We start from the raw sequence: 3,211 nt of genomic DNA on the forward strand, positions 1-3,211 counted from the left end.
TTATTTCACAGATCATTAAGTGTCTTTCAAAAAAGAAGAAGTTCATCTCAGAACATGTTATAAAGAGAGTCTTATAACAGTTCAGAGTTATTATTATTATTATTATTCTTTCATTATACTCATATGCAAGCGGAGCTTATGATGAGTCCTTGTGTGATGTTAAATACAGGCTAAGTGTTGGTTATACAGGAGGAAATACAGGTGTTGAGACCACACCAAGATAACAAGAACATAGGAAATACTGTAAGAATAAGTGCTCGCGGCGATTATTCAGGTGTTTGCAGCTTGGCGTGATATGTACTGTTAACTACTAGAAGTGTTCACAGTAGGAAGATAAATGTAGAAGTTAAGTGTATAATAGTATTCAAGCTGAGTTGTGAATAGTATTCGCGAACTCCAGTCTATATAGTTGTGTGTAGCCAAGGGCCGCTAGCCCTATTGGTTACACAAGAGATAGAAATAGAGATAAAGAATCTGTGAGGAGTGGGATTTCTTACATACTCTTCCCTCTCTAAGGCTTCATCTGTGAAGCCTTTCACTGAGTGACTTCATAGTCAGCTCAGCACTGCAGTGATACTCACTAAAAACCCTTCACATCTGTAAAAAACCTCAGTGAGGAAAAATCCCTTGTTATTATGAAGAGAAAAGAGTCTGTCACTCAGTTCCTTATTCTGTGAGATTCTTTGTGACCTACAGATTCTTCTCTGACTATCACACAGATTCATCTTGCACCTTTCATACAGAAGAGTTCTGGTTGACTCTCAATCATTTCCATGAGATTCTTGTGTGATCATCACACAGATTCATCTCACAGGTGAATCACTCTCTGTGAGATCACCCTCATCAAAGAGAAACATTCATGAGTTGATCTTTCATTCATTCTTGCAAATCATTGCTCTTTGACACTGTAGAATTGTGAGGAATTTTTCATTCTTTCATCAACTCTGTAGAATTGTAGAATCAAGATGTTCACAGTCTGCAATCACTCTTTATAGTCATATAGAAAGATTCAGGCCTGTGATTCACAATCACTCTTGTTTACTAGAGTGATCTGGCTGTTTCACAGAATCACTCACAGTGTAAGCAAATCTCTCTAGAGTAGTATAAATATCTCAGATCTGTCTGTGAAACCTCATCTTCTTTTCTCTTTTTCTGTAACAGCTTTCATTCTCATAAACTGTGAGTATTCTCATTCATCCATGAAGTGTTTTCACTCAGATGACAGAGAGAGAGTGTTTCTGACAATATTCATATATTGATTCAAGAACTTCTCAAGAATAAAAATTTTTTCAATTTCAATATCTTTGCAAACAATGTCTGGCTGCTGCTGAGCTTCTCATGAGCATCCCTGCAACTTCTCCAGTTGCTTTTTGCTGACTGGTGAAGCAGGGGTGCTGCCGCCCATGACCACATCTCCATCCTCCTCAGCTCTGCCACTGCACCCGATCTTCAGGCCAGCGGCTCACCCCATCCCTCCCCCAGGCCAGCCCCTGGCTTCAAGCAGCACAGTCCCTCTCTTTGCTGTAAGTCTTCTTATAAGTAATTTCTTACAGATTCTAGCTGACAGTTCTTGCAAAGCTCTCAGTGTTGTCAGTGTCTTCTACAGCCCCACAGGCCTATGATCACCCTCCCCCTGCTCACACAATCTCTGATCAGGCATATGTGAATATGCCTAGGTTTCCTATCAATGGTCCTCGCGCCGCGGCGCATTTCTGCAATTCCATTGTCAATGAGAGATGAGTCCCCGGGTACCTGTAAAATCCAGGTAGTCAAGGCAATGTGAATGCCATGAATTCACAATGAGAGTTGACCTGAACAGATGAGCTCTCTCTCTGCATCTTCATTGTTTCCAGGCTGAATACTTCAGCACAACTGAGAGAGTGAACACAGCTTCATGAGAGATATCTGATCACATATGCAGATGACCAGTCTTCAAGGCCCTGCTGCAACTACACATGCCCTGGTGTCCAGCTTCTCTGAAGTCTGTGCATTTCTAATGACCTTCATATCAAATGTAACAATTGTCTGTATCACAGACATGATACTTTCTACTTCTTTGAAGAGAGAAATTGATAGTTATGAGAGAATTGAGTGTCATGAGTGTTGATAATATGAGTGTGAGTTTTCTTTATTTTTTCTTTGTTAATCTCTAAATTATATTCACAGCTCTGTTTGTTTTCTTATTTTTTAGCTTTAATGAGAATATGTTTTCTTCTTTCCTTGTGTACACTGCAGACTGTTCATTCCAGTAGAAACCCATTATCTTGTAGACTAGGATTCACAAATAACAGTGTTAATATCTTTATCACAATCAGGTTCTTAGTGAAGACTGTGTCATTCTAACTTGTCAGGATTTACAGCATGAAAGTTATGTCTCAGCTTCTGCAGATGTCTTATCTGTCTGAATGATTCTCAAATGAACTCATTCACCTTGTCAGAATACTCTTGTCACTGAACCTTGAATCAGAGCTTGCAATCTCACTTCTCTGAGTCAACAATTTCTTTGATCTGATATTCTCTTTCACTCTCTAGTGCTTTGCAGACAGAGTGATGAGTCACAGAGTTCTCTTCTGAGAATTCCTTGTATTCATGAAGTAAAGAGATATGAAAAACATTGTGCATCTGCAACTCAGATGACAGTTTCAATCTGTAGAACTGTGAGCTAACTTTCTTCATAATCTTATAAGACTCTGTCTATAAGAGATTCAGCTTCTTACTAGATCTCTATGTGATAATATTTTCTAGACTCAGTCAGACTCTATTATCTTTCTTGAAACTCTTTGCAATGTGCTTGAAGTCATAGTATCTCTTCTGATACTCTTGAGTCTTTCTCAAGAATTTGCAGGCTTTCTCCTGAATCTTCTGAATTCTCTCAGCCTGTTCACAGGCATCACCACACTCTATAGTATACTCTTGCAGGTTCATCAAGATCATCCATGAATGAGTCTCAGTGAGCATCTCAAAGAAGGTTTTGCCTGTGCTGACATGCTTTAAGTTGTTGTATATAAACTCTGTAAGTGATAATCAATACACTCAGTCATTCTGATTGTAATTGACAAAGCACTGCAGATACTGTTCTAATATACTCATCAGATGTTCTATCTGATCATCTGTCTGTTGATGAAAAGTCATGCTTAGATCTCATGAGATCTTCAGTATAGTTATCAGATCAGACTAGAACTCTTCTGTGAAGATTAATTCTCTGTCTGAG

At 38.8% G+C, this 3,211-nt stretch overlaps 1 protein-coding gene across 1 annotated transcript; it reads left to right on the top strand.

The window, feature by feature from the left end:
* Positions 1-1,403: 1,403 nt before the first annotated feature.
* On the top strand, positions 1,404-2,405 carry BDBG_16926 (uncharacterized protein; the record flags this gene model as incomplete). Its single annotated transcript, XM_031724778.1, has 4 exons — positions 1,404-1,523; positions 1,554-1,595; positions 1,922-2,014; positions 2,316-2,405. The coding sequence occupies 4 exons, from the start codon at positions 1,404-1,406 to the stop codon at positions 2,403-2,405; spliced, it is 345 nt and encodes a 114-aa protein (XP_031578059.1).
* Positions 2,406-3,211: the final 806 nt, after the last annotated feature.

This window comes from Blastomyces gilchristii (genome assembly GCF_000003855.2).
Source record: "Blastomyces gilchristii SLH14081 genomic scaffold supercont1.6, whole genome shotgun sequence".
Classification (NCBI taxonomy): domain Eukaryota; kingdom Fungi; phylum Ascomycota; class Eurotiomycetes; order Onygenales; family Ajellomycetaceae; genus Blastomyces; species Blastomyces gilchristii.